The sequence below is a fragment of the Polyodon spathula genome, chromosome 6 (genome assembly GCF_017654505.1).
Source record: "Polyodon spathula isolate WHYD16114869_AA chromosome 6, ASM1765450v1, whole genome shotgun sequence".
NCBI classification, from domain to species: domain Eukaryota; kingdom Metazoa; phylum Chordata; class Actinopteri; order Acipenseriformes; family Polyodontidae; genus Polyodon; species Polyodon spathula.
The window spans coordinates 62,863,539-62,888,815 of NC_054539.1; the positions used below are offsets into that span (position 1 = coordinate 62,863,539).

Consider the following 25,277-nt stretch of genomic DNA (forward strand, 5'->3'; position numbering starts at 1 on the left):
CAACTGCAACCTCTATGTCTCCTTCCTGTCTGTTAGCGGATAACCAACACCCCATCACACTTCCTTTTAAACTTGGTGGCAGTTCAGGGAATCGCTGAAAAGGAGACAGGTCTTCCAGAGAGAGCAACAGCATGGAGATCGCAGAGAGCTGGATATTCGATCTCCTGGATTTTGTCTGCCTGCTCCCAAAGGTCCAGCAGAAGTCAATACAATACCGTGGCAGATATTGTCGTCTGTATCTAGCAGGACCATTGGGAGGCGGAGCAGCACAGATTGGCTCGGGAAGACGCAGTGTTGTTTCTTTTGCCTCCTGTAAGGGCATGAGGCGGCAGCTTGCCCACAGCCGGAAGAGGAACCATTGTTAGTGTTATTGTTATTAACAGTTTAAGAAAGCCCTTAGCAAGTTTCATCACAATTGGACAAGCGGTCATCTAGATACACATTAAAATGTCAGTGTGACAGACAGCAGCCTCAATATACTCCCAGATTATGCAGCTATATAATTTTTTACAAATGTCCAATTTTCTTAATCTATTTTTTAAGTGAACCCCCCCTCCCACACATACTTTTTTGCCCAATCACCATTCAGGAGAACTGACAATAAACGAACCCTTTCCTTGCTGTCAAGGCAATTGCCTATTTTATCTGTACCAGAGTCATGGATGCTATTAAGCATCAGAACATTAATGACAAGTCTGGGGAGTTTACCCCTATTGCACTGCTCACAAGAACGATCACCTGTCGGCAGTGGGGTTCAGACTATGGTCCAGTTACTCACCTTGCATACTAAAAAGCTGTGCTAAAGAGAGATTTAAAAAATATTTATATTTAGGTCACATTAAACTGGGAGAAAGTGTACCGATGATAACTGTCAGAGGTGAGTAATAAGGAAAAAATCTACATGTATATATTGTGTGAGGGAAAAAGTCAGCCTGTGTATGTCTCCAGCTGCAGCGTGCAGGTCAGAGGAGATGCAGAGTTGCTGGTGAAACACAGTACAACATAAATTAATTAGTATAAAAAGTGTGTGTGTGGTGACATGGTATTTGAACTTTTCCCTTTTATAACCAGGGCTGCTGTGGTACTAAATTAAGTTTAATTACTTAAGTAATTAATTGTAGACTGCTTTAACCACAGGGTAGAGGTTGACAATCCCTAAACCCTGACAATATAACCTTCTATGACCTGTCTTAGCACCCTTGTCCTTTAAAGACTCCCATTTCTGAAGACATTAAATAATAAAGACGTCCCCTCTGCTAAAATATCACATTACTCTGATGTAAAATACATGAGACACTACATCCTCGCCTGAAAGCATTTCAACAATTTATCCAAAATGTCTGCTCCAAAACGATAACGGGATAATATACTCCCTCAAACACAAAACAAATGAAACACCAGCCTTACACGTGCTGTTGTGTTTGTGTACCACGATCACGAGAAAGTGAGTGTACCGGTAATATATTACAACGTTGAGAGAATCAAGAAAATAAGTATCTGTATACTGTATGAGGGGGAAAGTCGCAGTCTGATCGTGACAACTGCAACACGCAGGTCGGAGGAGGAGGAGGAGATGCAGAGTTGCCGTTCGCTCCTCCTCCTCCTCCAGCTATCGCCATGTTCTTGGGACTCCTCTCGCTCTTGTTCAGTTCGAAAGGGGAGGGGGGTAGGGAGATACTTCCACTCTACATACCACGTACAAACCAAAACCATTAAAACACCGACCTCCACAAAACAAAACAACTACAAAAATTATATATACAGTATATATAATAATAATCCATCGCCATCCGACAGCACGGCCTGTGAGTATCCCATCCATGCCCCGGCTTTGATAAAATACACACCTTCAGGGATTTAAACCCGCGGTTATTGCCAGGGACCGAGAGTTAAGAACATTTTGTTATTTTATTTTTTATTTCCTTTTGTTTGGCGGGTAAGGCCCTCTGTTTAGAACCGGGAGGGGGGCCATGTTGTTAGTGTAGTTACCCAGCAGCAATGGCTGGCTCCGATGCTTTTAATGAGTGTGTTTTTGTCAGCGCTGCTCAGCGGGTTATATTGAAAGCTAAAGCTCTGTCTTTATTTTAGATTTTTTTTAAAGAAAAATAAAGCAAGTAATAGTAATGTACATTGTTTTATAAATGTTTTGTTGATGCTTTTTATTACAATTTATTTTGTTTTTAAATACGGTATTGAAGTGAAGGTAAGAGGCCTGATGTGTAAATATTGTTTTCAGTCCTTTTTCTTTGTTATTTGGAACTTGTGACAAATTCATATTTTACGCTGCATGCCTATTACTTACGTTTAGGAGCTTTTGCTGTTTTGCTGTTTCTGATTGTTGTGTTTTAGTAAAGGTAAGATGATCTGTATAGGCAAATAAGTACCTGAAGTGACGATAATATAGATTGGGATATTTTTTGGAAACAACACTCTGGGTTACCGACAGTACTAGTTCTGTAGTTTATGCGGTAGACATTTTTTTCCCCACCAGTGATTGTAGTAATTCTTCTTTTTGTGGAAATATCGTTTGCCGTGTTTTTTTTTTTTTTCTTCTATTTTTGTTTTGAGTTGTAGTTACAAATAAAACTGTTAGTACGAGCTAGCTAGGCCGTAGGCGGTTCTATTTATTATGGTTGATTTGTAACAACTTCACTTGTTTATTAACTCAACCAAGCAGTGTTGAGGTGTAGTGTGGCGAAATAGCACCTCGTAATCATTTAAATGTAATTTTTACTCAAGGGCGCTATTTTGTGGCATTTCCAGAATCGGGGATTTCAGATGTGTTTGCAAAAGGTCCTGGGCAATTTTGTTTTGGGTACGTACGTGTTAAAATACCAGTCGGTATTGGTAAAAATGAATTTCTTGTTTTGTGACTTCTGTTCATGCATTATGTCGTGGCAACTGTAGGCCTTACTAATTTATATTTATTTGTCAGTAGTTGTTTTTAGTAATTAAAACGATGTCATGTATTTGTCATACTACTGCTTTACATATCCCAGTGTATTGCAGTGCTTAAATGGGAATTCCAGATTCGCCATCTAAGTAAATGTGCAATGTTTTTTTAAGCATTGTTTTACAGTGGTGCAAATAATTGAAAACATATTAAAAGGTCATGGGATTAAGACTTGCTTTATCCTCTTGAATGATACTGGGTGATAGAGGTTTATCTGGACAGATCTTTGTATAAATAGTAATGGCTTTCATTTGCTCTGACTGGGGGTGCATATATTTTGGCCTTTGGAGTTTTGAGTACCGCCTATCCGGAATTGTTTTAATCATAGAGGGACCTGTCAGTCTGTCTCTTTGTACACATGCCACGCTTATGTGTTTTTTAAATATATTTATTTAGTGAACTGTTTAAATTGTAATACGTTAAATTACACATTAGAAGTTAATGGGGGTTGTTGGTGGTCTAGAACATCCTAGAGTACTCGGTTGACTGTGAATATTTGACTCGCCAAGTCCCGTTAGTACTGTACTGTTGTATAAGGGTTGCATCTTATTATCATTGGTGGAATTATTCATATTTGTTGTGTTGGACACCTGTCAAGTTGCTGCATATTTTGTTTACCAAAGTCACTTAATAGTCGCTTTAAACCACATACTGGTTGCTCAGCAGTTATTTGCCACTCCTTGAAGACGTGGGTAACCATAGTCCTTAATCTTTCCGATGCAGACACCCCGCTCTGTAGGGATATAATGATATAGTCCACCAAGGTTGTGATAGAATATGTATCACAAAATGCAGACATTCAGTGCTGTATGGTTCCTAATCTAAGCACTATTGCTGCATTGATATATTGGTATACTATTTTTATTCCAGGAATATATTTAATTAAACTTACCAGTTAAACTATACAGTGTTTAAAGATTTTTTGACATTTTTTATTTAAACTCCTACTTTTGCAAGTGGTATGGTTACAAGAGCATGGATGTTTAGCAACAGTAGCTTTCAGTGGGAAAACTACTTTATCAAATGCATAAACGCAGAATTAAGGGCTCCATGTTTGAAAAAAATGAATTATATTTCAGTTTGTTGTTTCCTCTTGTTCTGCAGGTTTTTACGTGGAATGAGCATTCCATGTGTTGTCCTAGGCATGAATGAAGTGGCCTGGCAGGAAACCCGCGGAGCAATGATGCACGCAAATGGTGCTCAGGATGTCGGTGTAAGCGGACTTGGGGTCCCTATAGTGGGGACTGCTGTTGGTGCTGGGGGAGGACCAGGTCTGGTGGGCCCCCCTCCACAAGCACTTGGTGGTAGCTCCAATCCACACGCCCTCCAAACTGCAGTAACAGGTGCACCTGGTGCTCAGCCACCTCTCAGTGGACGCTCACAGGACGATGCTACAGTTGGCTACTTTTTTCAACGGCAAGCAGGGGAGCAGCTTGGAAGCTATTCCAGCAAGCACCGTTGGCCCACGGGAGATAGCATCCACGTAGACCAGGTAAGCACAATAAGTTATGTGGATGTGTGATTCCAGCTTAGGTGGTGCAAGGGTAGTTGTTCAACCCCGTACAATGATATTTGGTAATACTGTTATTTGTCTTGGTCTTTCCCACATGGAGAATTGCTATAAACTTTAGACACGTTGTCTGTATAGGCATGAGTTGCCAAGCTCTTTTTCATGCACCTATCTATCTTGGAACTAACTACTCCCTCACACTTGTTTCATGGTAGTTAGTCACAAATGGAGGAAATGCCTTCCTAGTATATTGGTCACAGGACCTAGAGTGACTCTGACTTAATTTAATAAAACTCCACAAGGCATAAGCAGTGAAATATTCTGTAGTTTGGATTTAATGTAATTCAAAGGCACCCTGTGAAATGTTTACATTTGTTAAATATGAGCCAGTAACCGGTTTTCTGGTTTTAAACTTTAAATCCGGTTTTATTGAAAACAGGCTGGATGTAAAAAACAACTGAGTTGATAAAAAAAAAAAAAAAGTTATTAAGTTACAAATAATAGGTATTCTAGGGATGTGCATTTTGGTAAATTTTTATGATTGTTTAAACATTTTAAAATGCTGACAGCCCTGCTTAGTATTTTCTGAGCAAAGGCAAAGAAACCCTGAATAAGCAAATAGTTTTAACATCGCAAAGACTTAACAACAAAGTAAAAAAACAAACTAAAAAAATGTACTCACCAGAGTATATATTGAAATGTTTATAAAATTAAATGTACTCTTCAAACAATGATCTAATACACAATCAGTTAATATATTAATGAATATTTTTGCCTTTAAGTTCCTTCTATAGGGTCAAGTATTACTAAATAACGTAATATATTGAAATTCACGTATTCACACAAGCTTTACGTTAAGTTGTTACCTGTTTGAGGTGTGTCTCAGGAGTCCTTTACTTTAGTTGTAGTTCCAATATACAAACAAACATTGTACTAAACATAAACAGACATTCGGTACAAAATCATAGTTTCAAGTTTAAAAAGCACCATCCATCTATGGGAAGATTAGGGAATGGGGTCCACGAGTCTGTGGTTTTTAAACCTTTGAAAGTTTTGTATAGCCTCACAGTTACTGATTTATGTTCTGGCACAGTATGGCTTAACACATTTTATCACCTCTCGAAAGTGGAAATTCACTGGCCAATTGTCTTGAAACCAAACTGTTAAAATAAAATCCACTTGGAAAAATAAATGTTGTGCCGAATGTAATCTAGATGAATTGTACAATCCAATAATATTTTGAGAAATTAATAAGACAGGTTTCATTGTCTTTTGTATATTGAGTGTATATAGTAATTTCTGCGTGAACTTGGTAGAAATACCAAACATTCAAATTTCGGAGTGGGTTGTCACTAGAACCGCTGAGATTTTTCACTACATACAATTGCCTCACCCGCAATATGTGCGGCTCCGTTTTAAAACTGCTTCGATATGAATGGAAAAACAAACAATGGGATACAGCTTAATATTTTAATTTATGAACATCATACACAACATTTTCAGAGCAGAAACACTGTATTTACATTGAAAATTTAACTTTTTTTCAGAAGGAGCACATATACGTAAACATCCATCCATTCAGCCGTCCATTATCATTAACCGCTTAGTCCTTTACAGGGTCGCGGTGAGCCGGAGCCTAACATGACAGACTCAGGGCGCAAGGCAGAACTACACCCTGGATGGGACGCCAGTCCATCGTAGGGCACCACACGCACACAGAAACACTCGCACAGAGAGCAATTTAGAATAACCAGTCAACCTGAACAGCATGTCTTTGGACTTTGTGAATTGACAGTTGTAATAATCTAATTGCACATAAAAATAAAAATTAATGCTTAATTGTTTCTGATGTATCGTGTCCAATATACAGAATATCATATTTATTTCTCTTTCAGTAATATTTGTACAAAGAAAACTATAATGTAAATATCCGGTGATTACAAACTTAAAATGACAACTGTGATGATGGTTTAAACTGGGAATGTTAAATAATAGATATTGTCATATTATTTAAAAAGTGTTGATATAATGATTTAACACAAATATAATTGCACATAAAAATAAATCGCACGATCACGTCTTTGTAGTAGCTTAGTTAGCTGCTATTATTGAATAAAATACAACATGATACAATAAAAAGTGTTATTTATATTATAACAATGTGTTATAACCACATATAAAGTAGCTTTAATAACGATCCTGACCAGCATTTTTAAAAGTGAAAACAATTTTCTGAATTAGAGTTGACAGACAGAAAATGGAGACGGCTTAACCTTGCCTTTTAAATTCTAAAATTTGCACGTGCTCAGAAAGGCTCAAAAAGGCACACGCTAATTTGTTTCACGGCTAACTTATTTCCCATGTCAAGTGTTGAAAGCGGTATGCACATATCCAATTATAAAACATAAATAACTAGTTAAAATAGCATAAAACAAATATAACAACTTGTGCAACGTGAAAGCGCATTGAGTGAAACAGTTCAAAGGCTCTGTGTCTGTTCAGAGTTATATTACTGCTTTCTAATTACAATCTTCGCAGAAAACACGCTTTTCAACTCTACCAATGCATTTGCCACAGACTGCCTTTTCACAGCGGGCGCAGACATCAAAAGTTCTCTATTGCATTTAGCAACCTGGCATTGTTTTTTTTTTATTCCGTGTGCCAGTGGACGCAGCACTGGATGAAGGTTGAGGGACATTTGCCAGCAGGCTTTTGTGTCTTTTATAAAAATGTTTCTGCCGTAGCTCCAGGGCTAGCTGCAAAATGAAGTCCCTCCGAGTGATTGTGTTGCTTTGTACAAAACCAAAGTATTAATGGCTGCCAGGTTGAAAACATTATAAAAAGCAGCCACAGGCCACCTGCGAGTACCACCTTTGACAGAATAAAGCGTGCCGTTTGTTGCAGTATATCCACACCGTACTTAGTTGCGTTGTAAAATGCAACAGTCTAGCTTTCGTTTAGTATCAGTCCCAATGGTCACTGATTTGTTGCTTAGAATAAGCACATTTTTACTTTTTTTACACCTGTACACACTCAGGGTGGTACAGTCGTTTTGCCTGAGGAGTGTAGTGGAGTGCAGGGGAGCTCGCGTGGCTTGAGCTTTTGGTGTTAACTCTATTCAAAGGACAGGCAGACAAGGAAAAAAGTAGCGTAGCTATATCACACTGTATTGCGATTCAATGTGTATATTTTGTGACAACTGCTAGTATAATAATAATAATAATAATAATAATATTATGTCTAGAATGACTTTCATTAGTGTTTCAGCATTCAACAGGATTATATAGTACGTTCTTTCACAGTGACTTTGATTTTATTACAAAGCCCAGACTAAAGTTTAGGCTATATTGTATTAATTTCAGTATGCAGCATAAACTGCAGGTCTGGTGGTTGCAGAAGCAAGTGCTTGTAACTTATTCATTTTTACAATTCTGCAGCTGTAACTCCGTATGGGTGTTTAATTCAAATATTTAGCAACTCTTAAGAACAGACATGCACGAGATATTCATATACGCAGAGATATTTAAATTTGAATTGCAAAAGCCTTTAAAAAAGTGGCTATGGCAGGCACAATACTCCCCAGGTGATTTTTATTTATTTATTTTATTTATTTATTTTTTAAGCAAAATCTTAGTCAGGCAACAAAATTCCACTTGAAGAATACTATCAATTTTGTTGCTGTAATTACAGCTAGCATTTTCTTTCAGCTTGTTCAGTCTCTTTAGATGTACATGACCCTGAAATGTGATGTGCCCAAGGCTGAGTTAATTTACAGATTTCTATAAAGAGATCAGTTAAAGATACTGGCCTAGTTCTTAACATCATGGTGTGATTTATGCCTTGTTTCTGTTGATCACCTGACATACTGAATGTATTTTGTTGAACATGCTGTTTGAAGTGTCCCAAAAGCCTATGACTTATTCAAATAACTAACTTGGCTTTGACAAAATCTGTCAGTCACTATTGGTTAGCGACTATCTTGTATCTGTTTATAAAGCTAATACAATAGTTTTAACCTTGTACTGGTAGTCCAACACCAGTGTGAAAATGTTCGACAAGAGTCTCCTAATAGAATTTGGTGTACTCTGGTGTGTTTTTTTTTTTTTTTTTTAAAAAAACAACCTTTTTTGTTTGATAAAATTGGTCAGGGACTAGACTTTGTTGGACCGTCGCAACTGTTGTGTCCTTATGTATTGAATGATAAAATTGTTAAATACTGTAAGGGAAGCTTATTCACCGCCAAGTAACTTGCTGAATGATTTATGATTTTAATAATGTATTAGTTTAATTGTCTTATACTGGAAAATAAATAAAAATGAACTGATACTGTATACACATTATATTAGGTGACTGATCTGCTTGTTTTGAGTGGGCTTATTATACTGCTGTAGGAGAGCAGTATACTGTGTACAGTTTACCCTGCTAAAACTTAACTAGCTTCAGTAAAAATGTGTGCTTTGGGTTAGAATTGTACTTGGAGATGAGGAAGGAAGGTTTTTGCTAAATTTATTTGAATGGTTATGCTGGAAAGTGTCACAGATTTGAATCGGATATACTGATATACTGTCATTTCAAACGATGGTGGGTGTCAAAGATCCACTAGCTTGCCAAAAATGAAAGTGCAGCAGAGGTCTGATTTTTGGGAAATGATTTCCATGGTTAATCTTGTGCAGAGTGAGTCATACAGTCAAGGGAACACAGGTATTCTCTGGAGATTCAAGAGGCAGCATAGCATTGGGTGTGCTGGTTAGGTAGGGATTGTTACTCATGCTCCAGGGTGTAAAGACCTAATATGCTGGGTTGTAAATTAAATAAGATACTAGTAGGGGTGTGCAGATTCATCGATTTACACAGTGAACTGTGATATTTTTCTTGACAGATACGATTATTTATACAGTGACCCTTATATTAATAAACAGCTACACTTTTTTTGCATGAAGCCCACATTTATATAAAAAAAAAAAGTAATTTGCAAACAGTATAATTTAGTTTTAGTGTCTATATTGCGACTACCATGCATTAGTATGTACTCTAGCAGCCTCGCCCCAAGTTTTCAATCACTGTAAAGAATATTTTTGCATTGGAGAGGGTGGAGTGGGGGTAGCCTTGTTACAATAAGATAATTGCAATTCAAAGTTGATTTTTTTCTGCCTATAGGGAATAATAAATACAGTAGTATCAAGGTTCTGATCGTTGTGCTGTTAATATTTTGTTACTGGCAGCCAATCACGGCATGTGAGATTTCATTCAAGTACCCCTGAGACTACAGATAAAATTACAACAGAAATGTAAACTCCTCTATACCATCAGTCTCTTTTTGGATTGGTTCGTGCTAGCAGCCAGAATCGCAGACGGTTCTATTCAGTCATTGTAATGCGTCAGTTCTAATTTCTGGTTTGTGTTTTGTACAGGTTCGACCTGTGGATGAAATGAATCATGACTTTCAAGCTCTTGCACTGGAATCTAGAGGAATGGGAGAGGTATGTTACCACATTATTGCTTTCAGCATTTACTTCAGTTTTATTTCAGATAGTGAAGATAAGTAGTTCTCCTGCAACCCTTGTACTGTGTAGACTATATGCGAAAAATATATATTCTATTGGTTCCTGTGATGAAGTGCCCGCCCCTGTGGATATTTTCTGTTATATGTTGCGTGTGGTGTGTTAAATGTTGGTGTATAGTCATTGGTACACAGGATATAAACAAGTCTGTGTAACACAAGTGTTTAAAATGTATATTTGTATTTAGGCACAATGATTGCACAGCACTTCACATGCAAGTAAAATGTAGTATGTGAGCACGGGGAATTGCACTTTATTAATTCACGTGCAGTTGTACCGCGTCTCCAGTTGAGTGATTGATTAGCAGTCAAGTCTCGATACAGCTGCATAGAAGCAGCATATTTTCACATACTCGGGGTTGTGTGTTCAGTGAGTGGAGACGGAGGTAATAATTGTGATCATAAATAATAGAAGTAAAATATCTGCTCACCGTGTTTTGTGTAATGTTAGTCTGTTTTATTTGTCTCTCTTGTTTTGGCGAATGTGCCGTGTCCTTGTATTTTTGTTTGTTACAACCTTTTTATTTTCTGTTCTGTTTATTTAAATGCTGAGCGAAAGTATTCGCTCAGCTCCACCAAACTCCATTTCTCTCAGTTGCTTATTTCCTGGCTCTGGTCTGACGTCGCCCACTCCGGCCGTCTTTGACAGTTCCCAGTGGACATCAAAAGAATGCACAGTGTCAGCTTCACTACAAAGCAACAGAGTTTGTAATGGAATATTTACAATATTATAGAGCTACTTGGTTCTGGCTTTAATATTTGCCGGCTATTTAAATCTTGGAAAAAAGTACTAGGGGGTAAAAACTATTAACGTAAATAATACTTCCTTATTCACGTGGAGATAGAAGATACAGTCTATCACCTTTTGATAGAAAAGACTTGTTAAAACATTGAAAATTGGTGCTTATCAAAGACAGAAGTACTGTGCACAGCACTGAAACAATTTTGGTTTCTTGCACAGCACCGCACACATCAGAATACAATATACTGCAAGGCCTGATTAATCCACTTTTTATTGACGACGGAAGGTAGCGATGATAATGTGTACTGTATTATCAAAAATGATGAGAGTATGAAGTAGTGTAGAACAGTAATATCTTGTTTTTGGCATTGCACAAATGAACTAACATAAATTTGAATAATTTTCCAGTCCTTAATAAAAAATCTACTGCAGCTAACATATTGTGTGTATAGAATTTATTAATTATTGTTAATTTTTTTATGCTCTAAAATTCTCTCGCTAGCTCTTGCCTGCTAAAAAGTTCTGGGAATCTGATGAGTCTGCTAAAGAGGGACAAAAAGGGATGTTCTTGGGAGATGAATGGCGAGAGAATGCATGGGGAGCATCACGTAAGTGTGTGTGGTTTTTTCTTTTGTTTTCTTTCTTCCCCATATGATTTTTTATAAATATGAATGAATCAAGTTTGCTTTTAACAATTGGGTATTCCTAATAATTAATTCATTGACATTTCCTGTGGTGGGTGTACTATACAGATGTTTGTGATATTGACGGCATATCCAGTGTAACCAACATTACATTTTGCATGGAGTGGCCCAATAATACAAACAAAAGATGGGGGGAGCATTAACAGATTAGGTAAATTAGAAAATATTAGGACGTCTGTAGCAGAGGATGTTGTCTGCCAAAACCACTGTGTTCATAGTCTGTTTTGGAGAAATTTGAAAGACCACATTTATGAAGATATTTGTCTCTTGGAAACAGATCATTCAGTATCACAGCCCATCATGGTACAGAGGCGGCCTGGTCAGGGATTCCATGTCAGCAGTGAAGTGAACTCTGTCCTTTCTCCTCGGTCTGAAAGTGGGGGCCTCGGAATCAGCATGGTGGAATATGTCCTTAGCTCCTCGCCAGGGGACAAACTGGATCCTCGCTACAGGAAAGGGCCGTTTGTAAGTCACCAACCAACAGCTTTTGTGTTGGTACTGCAAAATTTGTAATTTTGACTAAACTAATTTAGCCCGGCAACGTGGATTTAGAATGGTAACGTTGCTGCCCATACCATTTAAATGGATCTTCCAGTTTCTAATTTCCAAGATTCTAACGTGTAGTGCAATGCAGAACACATCCTTTTTACCGCAACATAGCTAAAGAAACATTCCAACTGCATAGTCCTGACTCGTGTCAAACCCTCGCCTATTGGTCAGACTCTTGTCATTAAAACATTCTATACCATTTAGTTTCTATTATTATTTTTAATAACGGCACTAGCGTGCTGATGCCTGTAGGCGTCATCGGGAAGAAGGTCACTGTTCAGAGATGCCTCAAAGCGCAATTGGGAGAAACGTGACCTCAATAAAGAGCTCTTTCACGTACTTACCGGGTTGAAAGAATTGGCAGATAAATGTGTGTGTTCTTGTGTTTTATTTCTTTTTATTGGTGCTTTTCACAGTGTTTATCAGTACTCACTAATTATTGTTCCTGTCAGATTTTAGGGCAATTTGAGTAGCTTGTAGTTACTTTAATTTATTTGCTATACTAGTCATTCTGGTAAACTGTAAATTGGGTCTTATCTAATTCTATATAAGGAACTTGCCTTACCATTAAGGCCCTGTGTAAATTCCGATTTCACGGACTGCGTGGAAATCGTGAAATTAGCCCAGTACTGCAATTTTCACAATATTTTTAAGAAATAAATTATTTCATAATTATTTGGCTTTCATACAAAAAAAATCACATTAATGAAACTGTACAGCTCTGCTATATACCTGCATGTACTATTCGCCACACACAGTGCTGTGCAGTGATGGAGGGAAGCTCTTCTGTATGTCCTGCAACTTTACTGTAGATCACTACCGAAACTCGGCTGTTGACAGGCATTTAGATTCAAGTATACACCGAAAGAGAAAGGCGGATATCCACAGCAGTGCTGCGACTGCTTCACATGCAAAGAAACAAAAAACGGTGACGTCCATGTTCCAAAAGTCCACTTAAAACTGTGAAGCACGAAAAACATTACATTTTGACCTGACAGAGGTGTTTGTCTACCTAAATATCCCTTTTGAAAAACTGGACAACCAAAAGTTACAAAAATTCTTCAGACTAAGTGTAGCAAATGGTGGAGTGATTCCTTCATAATTTCAGCTGAGACGTGAATACTTCCTTGAAGTTGCCGGTATCACAAGCAGGAGATTATGGAATTGGTAAAACAGTCTGGTTGCTTGTCAGCGGTCACGCGCTGACGAGTCGGCTGACGCCCAGGATCAGTATGGGTTACACATTGTATTTGTTTTGCAAGACCTAAATGGTGAACATGCATACCGTACCAGAACTGAAAGCTGTCCGCAGATACACTTTACCTACAGGCTGTTAATTACAACACCGTTTCATAAGCTATTTTAAAGTGCTTGAATAACTTTGCGGTTGATTTTGATGATGTCAGTGCATTTATCTGTATATTTGTTTTTAAAAAAAGTAATAATCTATACCCAATTTAACATATTTCCATGCACATTCCACAAAATACAATACTTTACCCGTGACACTGCCGGGAATTTGAAAGAAAATTTCCATGATTTTCACAGGGCCTTATGTATAGTATGTTTTTAACATTTAGATCAAAGTGCTTTTTCCACCTTAACATGTGGGTTGCCTTATGTAATATAACATTTTTACCACAGTATGATGTAATTGAAAATATTTACATCCTTTTGGAGGACACTTTGTTAATTAGCTGTAAAGGCCAATGAAAGTTTGCTTTAAATGTTTGGACCAATTAATATTAAAGCATATTTTCATGGTTTTAAGAAAAGTAAATATATATATTTTTAAAATTGTAATGTGATAACTTTCAATCTATTGTTTGTTTTGTATAATTGACTGCATTGACACTGGCTGACTGAGTGTGGTTTGTATCCCATGTAATTGCCAGGGAGCTGGAGATGCCGAGACAGATGGCAGTGAGAAGGGTGACCAAAAAGGCAATTCATCACCTTATGAGGAAAAAAGCAGAGAGATGAAACAAGGAGATGAAGATGTTCCTAAAGCAAATGGACGGGGACTGCCAAATGGAATGGATACTGAATTTAAGTAAGTAGGGGGTGTGACTACCCTGTTAAGTCTGTTTTCATTTAAAGGAAAGGAGTGTCTGTTTTTGGTAATCACAAGGAAAACACAAAATTTGTGTTAACATGGTTATATATATAATATATATATATATATATATATATATATATATATATATATAATATATATATATATATATATATGTAAGTATATATGTACATATATCACATATATATGTGTGTGTGTGTATATATATATATATATATATATATATATATATATATATATATATATATATATATATATATATATATACACACACACATACAGTGTCGTGAAAATGTATTTGCCCCGTCTGATTTTCTGCATTTTTGCCCATTTTTTGCATTGAATTTGGTCAGATCTTTTTGTGGGTTGTAGTGGCGTATAGAGGGAATCAGAGAGAAAAAATATGACACCAAAGTTTGGTGCTTCTTTCATTTGTTTGGTGTGCAAGGTAATCAAATATGCACTCTTCAGGTGTGAAAAAGTTATCCCCCCCCCCCAGTTAACCCAACCCAACTAAAGGGATAATTAGGGTCAGGCCTGATTGTTAACCAAAGTATTCAAACAGCTGACCCTAATTATCCCTTTAATTGGGTTGAGTTAACAGGGGGGGGGGGGGGGGGGGGGGCAATAACTTTTTCACACCTGAAGATTGCATGTTTGATTACCTTGCACACCAAACAAATGAAAGAAGCACCAAACTTTGTCATTTTTTTCTCGGACTCCTTCTGTACTCTACTACTATACTACAAAAAGATCTGACCAAATTCAATGCGAAAAATGCAAAAAAGCAGACAGGGGGCAGATACATTTTCACAGCAGTGTGCATTAGTCTCACCGCCTTAAACTTTTTTCACATTTTGTTGTGCCGGTGCCTCAGAGTTTCATGCATTTAAATGAGGACTTTTTTCCACTTATCTGCACACCATTCTCCATACTGTTAAGGGGGAAACACATTTTTATTGAGAAAAAAATTATATATTAAAAATACAAAACTGAAATATTATAATTGGATAAGTCTCCACCCCCTTAGTTAACACTTGGTGGAAGCACCTTTGGCAGCAATTACAGCTATGAATCTGAGATAGGTCTCTACCAACTTTGCACACCTAGATTTGGCAATATTTGACCATTCTTTACAAAACTGTTCAATCTCTGTCAAGTTCCTTGGGGAGCGTTGATGGACGGCAATTTTCAAGTCATGCCACAAATTTGCGATTGGATTTAGGTTGGGGCTCTGACTGGGCCATTCAAGGGATATTCAAGGCCTTTGATTTTTTTTTATACCCATCTCCTGATCTGTGCCTTTCAACAACTTTGTCCCGGAGTTCTTTTGAAAGCACCTTGGTGCTCATGGTTCGTTCTTTGCTTTGAAATGCACTACCCAGCAGAGGGAACCTACAGGAACTACTGAATATATCCTGAAATCATGTTAATCACTACAATTTAACACAGCTGGAGACCTCTTAACTTGGTGTGTGATTTTGAAGGCGATTGGTTACACCTGAGCTAATTTAGGATTGCTATTACAAGGGGGTTGGACACTTAACCAACCAAGATATTTCACGTTTTATTTTTAGTTCATTTTCTATACATTTCTAGTGAACTTTTTTTCACTTGGAACTTGTGGGGTAGGATGTGTAGATAAAAAAAAAAAAAAACATTTTTAATGCATAGACTATAAGGCAACAAAAGGTGAACATTTTGATAGGCACCATATACTGATTAATAGATAGATATAGGTTGCTTTGTAAGTTTAGTTGGAGGTGACAAGCAACAGATGAGCAACAGTTATAATTCTCTTAAACAGTAAATCAACAGTCATAATGGCCTTTTATATAGAACTGAGGAACCACAAACATGGTCAATATCAAAGACTTTTTTTTGCTTTTTATAGTCAACTTTATGTTTCTTTAGGAAAATATTTTAATAGATAGCCATGTAGTGAAATTCTAGCCTCTTTGTTCCAAGCATTTTGACTAACCTTTGCCACCACTGGTAACAAAGATGCAGAAACTTGACACTGCTTTGTGGATATGCAAGTAAGATGTCTTTTTCTTCTAGCCGGACTCCTGGCAGCCGCCAGGCATCTCCCACGGAAGTGGCAGATCGCCTGGGTCCCAACCAAAACAGTTCTGAAGTGATCGGCCACCATCCCATCCCTGCATCCAATAAGCCACCATTGGAGGAGTTCCAGAACCCAGAGACACAAAACATGGACTCCATGGAACAAGTCGGAATTGAGTCTTTACAGTTCGATTACACGGGTAGCCAAGTGCAAATTGACTCCTCTGGAGCTCCTGTAGGACTTTTTGACTACAATTCTCAGCAACAGGTTTGTTCTTGAAATAGTTTCAGAGTTGTATTGGCAGCAGTCTGTATTAATAATAATAATAATAATAATAATAATAATAATTGATTTTATATAGCGCCCTTTGGGGATCACAAAGCACTTTACATACATAAATGACAATGTAATAAAAGCAGCAAGAAAACAGCACTAAAAGAAAATTACAAGAATAAAAATATAAACAGAAAAAACACACACAGAACTAAAAGCAATTTAAAAAGCCATAGTAAAAAGATCTGTTTTTAAAAGAGATTTAAAAAATATCTGGGGACGGAGTTTCCCTTATTGTGAGGGGAAGCATGTTCCAAAGTCCATGCTCGTCTTTGGAACAACCAGCAATTTTTGGTCCAACATCTTAAAGCACGTACAGGGGCATGGAAAATTAAAAGTTATTTTAAGTAGGCTGGTGCTAGATTATTCAGGGCTTTGTATGTGAGTAAAAATCTTAAAATCAAATCTTTGCCTTACTAGGAGCCAGTGAAGGGATGCTAATATAGGGGTGATGTGAGCAGAGAGTGGGGTTCTAGTTAAAACCCTGGCCGCTGTGTTCTGGAGTCTCTGCAGGATCTTACCAGAGACCCTTGCTAATAGTCTTTTGCAGTAATCATTGCGAGAGGTAATGAACACATGGATTTCTCTGCATCAGCAGCTGTAAGGGAGGATCTTAGTCGGGCACAGATGGAAAAAGGAAATCTTGGTGGTATTCTTAACATGTGTTAACAGCTTGTAAGGATATAACCATACTTGGTGTATAAAATGTATCGCTGCTAAACTATGGATGACGATTAAGACATTAAATTATGTACAACTTAACGTGATTGAGGCGCACTGCAGCAGAAAGGACTTTGCTTTAAATTACCCAGCAGCTTATCTAAATTGCACAACTCTGCAGCAAACCCATGAAAATGTGTTGTTCGCAAAAGAGTTTAATATGTTTATGGTTGATGTGGGTTTCATTTTTTTCCAGCTTTTCCAACGGCCCAATGCACTGACTGTTCAGCAGTTGACTGCAGCACAACAGCAGCAGTATGCACTGGCTGCAGCTCAGCAGCAACATCTAGGTGAGATGTTAGTGTGAAACTGAAGCAAAGGCAGATTTCTCATATCGGGTCATTACCTTGTAAAAATGTACTTGTCTAAAAGTAAGGTTTTACAGTAACACATTTGCATTATAGAGCACATCTTCATAATGTTCAACTCCATATACAAGTTGGAGACGTACCTTTCATTAAATATGTAATACCAGATTTAAAGATGATTTTGTTCTAGTAAGAACATGGAATAAACTACAGCTTTGTCCAGTTCTGGTTTTGGATGTTTACATTTTGCATTAAGGTTATTGTGAAAACGCCCTTGTAGCAGGGTAGCGTTAAGGTCCTGGATGGTTAGTGGCAGGAAAGCAAACCCAGAGTCAGAAGCTGCGGTTTAAAGGCACTGTTGCACATGTTTATTTTGCACAAAACAAAGTAATCAAAGAAACAAGGGACAAAATAAAAAATTTAAACAAACACTTCAACAAAATTCTGTAAATAAACACCTTGTTTGAGGCTTAGCAGTTGCCTTCACGGAAACACATATAACCATTCTCCCAAACTCCTATCCCCAAACAAAGGTTTATCCTGCTTTTATAGCATGTGGCTGGGCTTCATTGATCCTCAGTTAAGCTCCAGCCTCATTCTGCATAAGGATTTGGCAGAGATGGAATTAACCCTATCCCTGCCAAACAAGTAAAAAACACAACACCAACACTATTTACACCAGCAGGGCTTCCACCTTGCCACGGCCCTATTGAAAGTGATCAGATAATGTACTCCAAAACGTTAACTGCACACTTAAAACTACTGCAGCTGTTTTTTTTTTTTTTTTTTTAACTTGAAATTAATAAAACAAATGTACCCAGTTGTCAATTGGTTAGAAACATGTCCTGAGAATACATTAATCCTTATTGTAACATTTTTGTGATAAACATTTTAGCCAGAATGAAGCAACCTGTGGTAGCTATCGTACGCCACCTGAATGTTGCTTAGTTAACGACAACTTGTGCAAATTAATTACGGTATTGTCTGCAGTGATTGTAAATATTGTAAAACCTTTGCTTTTTGTTGACAGCTGGTGTATTTTCAGCAGGCCTTGCTCCAGCTGCCTTTATGCCAAACCCATATATAATCAGCGCGGCTCCTCCGGGCACTGACCCCTACACCGCAGCAGGACTTGCAGCAGCCGCCACTCTTGCAGGTATGCTGTATGTTATGCATTGCAGCTGCCAAAGATAACCAACTCGGGAACTACAAAGCTCCTTCATCTACTATACATAACTAATCACTACACACTCTGATTGTCATGCATCTTGACAGTAATTTACTAATCGTGGTTTTTTTGTTGTATAATTCAGAACAATCATTCCACTTTCTGTGTATTTTCTATGTATACAAAAAGTGTTGTCTTAAATATTTATGTTAACCACTTGCATATGATCAGTGTGCAAGATATTTGATGCTAAAACAAATCCTTGTATCCCAGTGGTTGCTAGTGGGGGTGGGGAAATAAGAAGCTGACAAAGAATAACGCTGCTGCATACATGGAACATGTAAATGAAGAAGTGTTATGAAAGCCAAGCGTTATTCTAAATACTATTTAATTTTCAGGTCCTACTGTTGTCCCGCCTCAGTATTATGGTGTTCCATGGGGGGTGTATCCTGCCAATTTGTTCCAGCAGCAAGCAGCAGCAGCAGCAGCCGCAGCAGCTGCTAATAACTCAGCTAACCAGCAGACCACTAACCAGGGGCAGGGACAACAACAGGTAAAGTAAAACTAGTTGAACATGTTTGTTTATTTTAAAGACACAGACCTGTAGTACTGTGTGAACAGGATGGCTTGCAGTGGTGACGTCAGACCAGAAACACAGACTCAACTCCGGAAGTAATAGGGCGAAACTGAGCCGCTACGACGCTCAGTATGTTTATTAAATAATAAAACAAACAAAAGATGTAAACAAACTCAAAACCCCAAACAAACAGAAACAAACAAGTATCATAGGGGTTTTTAGCCAGCATGTATAGCAATTGTTTACACTAGTTTTTCTATTACCTCCTCTCCACACTCGTTCTCCTCTCTGAACCCTTCACCCTGAACAAAGACAGCTGCTGGCTTTTATATTCTGGCCGAGGGGTTAACTAGTTATTAATTAATTATCTTTTTACCCCTCGGCCGTAGTCCGCTCGAGTTTAATAAGGATTTGTGACTGTCGGCTAATTAAATAATCAGTAGCTGATCAGTCACGCATCCTCGCAAGGTGTTAAAATCAAAAATACAAAACAATAACAAAGAATGGCTGCGACTTTACATCTGCACTGCAAACAGTAAGACACATAATAATAAAACATCATATATATATATTAGCTCAAAGAGCCAGCTGCCCTTTTTTAATTTTTTAATTTTATTAATATATATATTTAGGGGCGGGACACTGGTGGGTCTTGAGACCACGGAAGGCAGTGAGAGATTTGGAGCAGTCTTGAAGTTCTCTGGTAGCTGGCTGCACCACAGGGGTTAGGGAAGAGAAGCAGTGGGCATGGGAGTATATAAACAATGTAGCTCAATTCATAAAATGCAGTTTAAATGCAATGCATGTAATTTATTATTTCAGTGTCTCTATTGTCTGCTGTCTGCTGGGACCAAAGTAAAATGTATTATTGGGAATCTCGTTAGGCTACCACAATGACTCTAATACTTGAATGACATGTGCTATATTTTATTGTTTTCCTTGTGGATTCATGTTCCCTGTTTTTTTTTGTTGTTTTTTTAAGATTATGCGTACAGGAAACAATCAGCGACCTCTGACTCCAAACCAAGGTCAGCAGAACCAACAGGCAGAATCGTTGGCAGCAGCAGCAGCAAATCCAGCGCTAGCCTTCAGCCAAGGACTTGCCACAGGGATACCAGGTTTGTTGTCCAGAGCATTTAGGAGAGCTGATACAGATCTGCTGTTTCATGAATGTTGGGGTTGTCGGTATGATGGAAGCATTCAGAAAATAGTTTTTTTTATTTATTTGTACTGCATCAATATGAAAAGATGTACTATTTAAATACCATTTACAATCTAAGCTGTTTTATAAAGGATGGCCTTCATGGATTGCAAAAACATATCTTGCACTGTAATTTGTGGTCTACTCGTGAATTCTACTTTAAGATATCTTTGCAAACAAAAAGGGTATACAAAGTGAGTGTCTTGGCATGTTTAGTCTTTACAAAAGTGAGAGGTCCACTTCTGTCTTCACTGTGCATTGTGGGCATTCATGTTCTTTTGGTAGGAGAGCAGGAAGTCTTTAAACAGATCAATCCATGCAATGCACTCATAGCAAAGGGTTAATTTAAGCACACATAAAGATTCACCTGCAAGTTCTAGTATGAACAAAATTAAAATCCACTAGGGGAAATCCTAGGGTAAAACCCACTTGTTCCCCACCTGTATAATTAAGGCACTTTGACTTTCTATTCCTTTGGCACAGACCAAGCCTTGATGCCACAGATGTTGCAACAAAATGTATATGGCTATCAAATAGCAGGTTGGAATCTAAGAAAACAACAAGGTATTTAAAAACTAAAACATTTACTAATTTAGGAACCATTTGCTACCAAATTTCTAAGATGCCATGCATATCACACCAAATCGCACATGGACTGATTTTATTTAGTTTTTATTTTTTGCTTATTCAGTTATATTTTTCCTGTTATGTACTCTAACTTGTTGGAAGAACTACAGCAGTATCTACATATTGTAAGTAGAACCTCATAGGCCAAGAACATACTGAAAATCATTACTCGATTTATGGGCTTGGTCGGGTGCCTGCTGCCCGAAAATAATGGAAGCCGTTTTAAAAACCTGATTTTACCCAGGAAATAAGCTTCGTGAACAGAACCCACTACCAGTCATCACCCACCATCATGCCTACCTAACCAGGTAACGCACTTAATACTGCACAACATGAACATTCAGCATTTAATGGAAACTGTCGTGGATGAATACAGTTCATATATTGTCAAACTAATAACCATAAGAACTTATTTTCTCAAGTGAAATGTGTAGCAAAACCTCTTGTTACTCTTATTTCAAGAGAACACATTTAAGTATGCCCCTAGTTTTACATTGAATTGATAAGACTTGGCCAAGCCAATTGGATACTTTGTGCCATTCAGAGGGTTTTTTTTGCTTTACATTGATAGATCTGACCTTTTTCAAGATTTCAAAGATTTAAATTTAAGTTAAGCTGCCTAATTCAAATGTCTTTAATACATTTAAAGACATTTAAAAAAAACAATATATATTTTGTGAACAAAAGTAGCATCAATATAGACAGCCTTCATAGACAGTGCATGTGTAAGCATTGTGTGGTTATCTGCATTTTATTTAATTGTCAGGGAAGGCCTGCCAATGACATGACACAGCCTGTCTGGTAACAGAGTACAGTCTGTATGATTTGAGAGAATGCTGTATTTAGGATTTGGGGAAAGCAAACTTATGCATTTAGGCACACTGTTTGTATAAGCAAAATACTACAGCTAATTTCACTAGATCTGGAAATGACGGTTGGTCACATAAATGTTTCTGTGGTTGCACACTCTCAAATGGGTTTCTGTTACTGCAGTGATGGAAATAAGACTCCCATTCCATAGAAGTTTAATCCATTCCTGGTCGTCTTGTGAGTTTTTAACCGTTTGCGATCCTATGTCGGACCAGGTCCGATATTACAATTTTCCCTTTCCAGTGCGATGTCGGACACTGTCCGACATCATCAAAAAGACATAAAGCACCGGTCTCTAGTCGTTTTTTCTCTGGAAAATACAGAGAACTTTTTCAATGGCCGAGTGAGACAGAGTGCATCCAGCACTCAAAGAATATCAATGACATTTGTAGAGCTTTTTGGGATGTAATAAAATAATGACTTGGATCACATTATTGAGGAGTTTTGTGATAAAACGAGTGATCAGGAGAGGATTTATCAGTATGCACGTCTATAAAGTAGTATGTAAAAAATACAGCAAACAAGGGGTGGGGCTTGGCTGGAGTACTGTGTACTTTTGCGATTGCCTTTTTAAACCTGTTTTACTCTGAAAAAATATATTTTAAACAATGTGTGTGAAAATAAATTGTACCTGACGTGCCTGATAAGTGCTGAATAAAGGGTTAATAAGACACACTTTTTTAAGGGTTAATAATTAAGCTCTTAGTAAAACCTGGAATTGGTGAAACTGCTATGCAGTCTTATCGTCCCTGTACAGTATCATTTACTTTCCCATCAAAACCCTTTTTTTGTTCAAAGTGTTACTGCTTGTCAGTTATGGTAGCTGTTCATTGCAAAAAATATATTTCTGTGGTGTCTCTTAGCGAAATATATTTCTATAGTGTGTCTTAGCGATATTTTTAATTTTTTTTTTTTACAGCTTGTTTCAATAACAATTATTTATCATTGTTTGCAAATGCATCCCTATCTTGAATGCTAAACAAAAATATTGCCTTTATAAAATGATTTTTTTTGTTTTAAATATCCAGTACAAAAGTATGTAACATTATGAAATTGCAATAAATTAATCAAATAAAACTCAAGCACACATTACATAAATTGTCTTTCTACACCGTTTAGGCCATGCCTAGTCGGTAACTTAATGCTGTATATTAAAAGCTGCCTTTTGCAACTTCTTTTTAAATGAAGCACTTTTTTTTGGGGGGGGGGGGGGGGGGGACGGACTTCTAGACATCAAATTTGAATTTAATCATTTAAGTTTGAAAGAATATTCCTTAATAAAGAATACTATATAATGTACTGGCACTTAACTTTTAATATTATTTTTTTTTTCTTAGGTTATCAGGTGTTGGCCCCAGCTGCCTATTACGATCAGACAGGTGCCTTGGTGGTTGGCCCTGGAGCACGGCCTGGATTAAGTGGACCTGTTAGGCTGATGGCTTCCACACCTGTATTAATCAGCCCAGCAGCTGCTCAAGCGGGTTAGTCATAGACAAGTTGGGCAGTGTAGTTTTGAAACGTTTAGTATATGTCCAGATTAAAGTAAAACCACACTACCTCAAACAATTAAGGGTTATTCTGAGATGTGTTTTATTAAGCATGTGTATTGTACGCAGGCAGTCTGACACATTTATTTGCAATATGGCCTGTATTAGTGTGCCTGGATCACACACCACAACAGTGTGTTGAGGATGGACAATTAGGATCCCTTTCCCAGTATTTAAGTAATGTTTTGATGTTTCCTGCACATGACACCTCACACTTTGTTTGAATGTCACAAGAGGGATGTGTTAGGCATTGTTTCAACACATTATTTTGTTAACGCTTAAAAATACACATCTCAACATTCCTTCATTGTTTGGAGCACTGTATTAAATTCTGTGATGAAAAACAGACATTTTTTTCTTGGAGAAAGCATAAGTTGATCTATTTATGATTAAACTTTCAAAATGTTTTTGCTATACTTTTGTAATTGGATTTAAAAAAATTTTAAAAAAGTACCCAATAGAGGGCTTCTTATGATGGTTACACACATTCCCAATGTGTTAAAGCTTAACACCTTCAATAATAAACTTTAAACCTTTTAAGAAATGTACAGAAACGCTTGTCTGATATGATGAAACTATTGGGTAATTGTTTTAAGAGCCTGCCCTATAGGTTTTAATCAATTTTTTGTAATTTCTGACTTAATATATTTCTCCTCTTGCAGCTGCTGCAGCATCAGCATCTGGAACCACAAATAATCTTGGTGGAGCTGCCAATGGTCTCTTCCGCCCCATCAACTCTCAGCAGCAGCAGCAGCAGCAGCAGCAGCAGCAGCAGCAGCAGCACCATCAACAACAACAACAACAACAACAACAACAACACCAGCAACAGCAACAGCCCAACAGTAACATGCAGTCCAACTCATTCTATGGCAACAATTCTCTAACCAACATCTCCCAGAGCAGTTCCCTCTTCTCCCATGGTCCCGGCCAGCCTGGAAACACCTCGCTTGGCTTTGGAAGTAGCAATTCCCTTGGAGCAGCTATTGGCTCAGCATTGGGTGGCTTTGGATCATCAGGTGTGGTAAAATTCCTAAATCCACTACAATGTTAACTTAATAAGCGTCCCTGCAAGTGGAGCTTCGATACAGACAAAAATATTGGCACCCTACACTTAATATAAGATCCTTCTTTAAGCAAACGTGTTAAATAAAAGCATTTACTGAAAATGAACAATTAATTCATATGGCAGACCAATGTACAATATTTCTGGTAGTTTTTAGCAAACAATCTTTGAAAATTTTTTATACATTTACTTTTATGTCATGTGGCAGAAGGAGCATATTCTTGCTAAACAATGCATTCTCATTATTTTTTCTTACCTTTTTGCCTGTGAAGCCTCTTTGAACGCAGTCGACTATTATTATACTATACTACTATTTGATCTCATGAAGAAGACTTGTGGCAATATCAACTCCCAATCTTTCTTGCAGTGTTGATGCACAGAGAAAAGTAAACCGTCTGCTGATGTTTCGTTTCAAGCAGTTTATTAGATCAATATTTGTTTAGGCTGATACCAATATTTCTAAAAAGAGCTAAATATTGGCCTCTATCAGTCGACCGCTGTTGCATATTTTTTATACTTTACTATACTTTTATTCTTTATCTGTTCTTTTGTAGTTTCTCATATGTGAATCCAGCACCTTTATCTTGACCATCATCTGCTGTGTTGCCAAAATGTTCAACAGAAATATGATTTTGTTTTTTATTAAGATTGTTAAACTACAAGAAATGGTGTATTTTGCTCTGTCATATGAATTAGTGGTTAA

The 25,277-nt window shown here is 37.4% G+C and overlaps 1 protein-coding gene across 12 annotated transcripts in view; it reads left to right on the forward strand.

Moving 5' to 3' along the window:
* Positions 1–1,586: 1,586 nt before the first annotated feature.
* The window catches only part of LOC121317441 (pumilio homolog 2), a 40,101-nt gene continuing 16,410 nt past the window's right edge, over positions 1,587–25,277 (forward strand). For 4 of the 12 annotated variants that reach the window (XM_041253378.1, XM_041253381.1, XM_041253380.1 and 1 more), the window contains exons 1-14: positions 1,587–1,805; positions 4,058–4,445; positions 9,875–9,943; positions 11,268–11,373; positions 11,747–11,934; positions 13,914–14,071; positions 16,157–16,427; positions 17,410–17,503; positions 18,552–18,677; positions 19,088–19,242; positions 20,249–20,384; positions 20,951–21,031; positions 23,302–23,445; positions 24,174–24,527. In XM_041253378.1, the coding sequence (XP_041109312.1) occupies positions 4,071–4,445; positions 9,875–9,943; positions 11,268–11,373; positions 11,747–11,934; positions 13,914–14,071; positions 16,157–16,427; positions 17,410–17,503; positions 18,552–18,677; positions 19,088–19,242; positions 20,249–20,384; positions 20,951–21,031; positions 23,302–23,445; positions 24,174–24,527 (2,257 nt within the window). In that variant the 5' untranslated portion in view covers positions 1,587–1,805; positions 4,058–4,070. Of the gene's footprint in view, positions 1,806–2,036; positions 2,204–4,057; positions 4,446–9,874; positions 9,944–11,267; positions 11,374–11,746; positions 11,935–13,913; positions 14,072–16,156; positions 16,428–17,409; positions 17,504–18,551; positions 18,678–19,087; positions 19,243–20,248; positions 20,385–20,950; positions 21,032–23,301; positions 23,446–24,173; positions 24,528–25,277 lie in introns of those variants that run through there. The other 8 variants (XM_041253385.1, XM_041253386.1, XM_041253388.1 and 5 more) reach the window with 4 other exon arrangements.